This window comes from Malurus melanocephalus, unplaced genomic scaffold (assembly GCF_030028575.1).
Source record: "Malurus melanocephalus ecotype Western Australia unplaced genomic scaffold, MMel_1.1 scaffold_8919, whole genome shotgun sequence".
NCBI lineage: Eukaryota > Metazoa > Chordata > Aves > Passeriformes > Maluridae > Malurus > Malurus melanocephalus.
The window spans coordinates 1-1,096 of NW_026632149.1; the positions used below are offsets into that span (position 1 = coordinate 1).

General features: G+C 57.0%; 1 protein-coding gene across 1 annotated transcript; it reads right to left on the reverse strand.

Moving 5' to 3' along the window:
• Positions 1-225: 225 nt before the first annotated feature.
• Positions 226-1,007, reverse strand: LOC130588658 (zinc finger protein 239-like). Its single transcript, XM_057389557.1, is given in 2 exon segments — positions 226-266; positions 269-1,007. Coding segments are annotated over 2 exon segments (780 nt in total).
• Positions 1,008-1,096: the final 89 nt, after the last annotated feature.

Below are 1,096 nucleotides of genomic sequence, written 5' to 3' on the forward strand. Positions count from 1 at the left end.
TGGGATCAGATGTAACACCAGGGGCATGCCCAAACCCTCATGTTCTTCCATCCCACCCCACATCAGTCCCAGGGGCAGAGAAAGGGACAGGTGTCTTCCTAACGTTGGATCACTGGGAATGTGGGTCACCAGGGCTCTTCCCAAACTGGGTACTGCGATGGAGGATGAAGTTGGAGCAGTGGATGAGAAGCATTTCCTGAAGTCAGGGCACTCACAGGGCTTCCCTTACTGGTGCCTCTGTTGGTGTCGGGTCAAGTGAGAACTCCTGAAAAGCTCTTCCCACACTGGGAACACTCGTAGGGCCTCTCCCCAGTGTGGATGCGGTGGTGCCTGATGAGGTGGGAGTTTTGCTTGAAGCCCTTCCCACAGTCAGGGCAGCGGAAGGGCCTCTCATCCATGTGAATCGGGTGGTGCAGGAGGAGATTGGAGCTGGTCTGAAACCTCTTCCCACACTCAGAACACTCATAGGGCCTCTCTCCTGGGTGGATGCGCTGGTGGGAGATCAGGTGGGAGCTCGAGCTGAAGCTCTTATCACATTCCCCACACTTGTAGGGCCTTTCTCCAGTGTGGATGCGCTGGTGCCTGACGAGGGTGAAGTTGTGCTTGAAGACCTTCCCACAGTCAGGGCAGAGGAAGGGCCTCTCCTCTCGGTGAATTCGCTGATGGCTGAGGAGTTGGGAGCTCTGTTAAAACTTCTTCCCACATTCCCCACACTCATAGGGTCTCTCCCCAGTGTGGATCAGCAGGTGGCCGATCAGGTGGGTGTTTGTGCTGAAGCCCTTCCCACATTCCCCACACTCGTAGGGCCGTTCCCCAGTGTGGGTCTGCTGGTGATGGATCAGGGTGGAGCGCCGGCTGAAGCTCTTCCCACAATTCAAGCACTTGTAGAGCTTCTCCCTGCCGTGAAGCTCCTCAAGGACTCCCAGCTCCAAGTCCCAGCTGAAGCTCTGGGTGCCTTCCTGCCACAGGGTGGGTCTCTCCCCCTCAGAGAACCCTGGGTTTGGCATGCTGCCCCTCCTCGTGTGGAAACTCTCGGACTTTTCCACCTCGTTGGATTCCTGTGCTGTGGAGACACTGAAAACAGCCTCCTCCACGA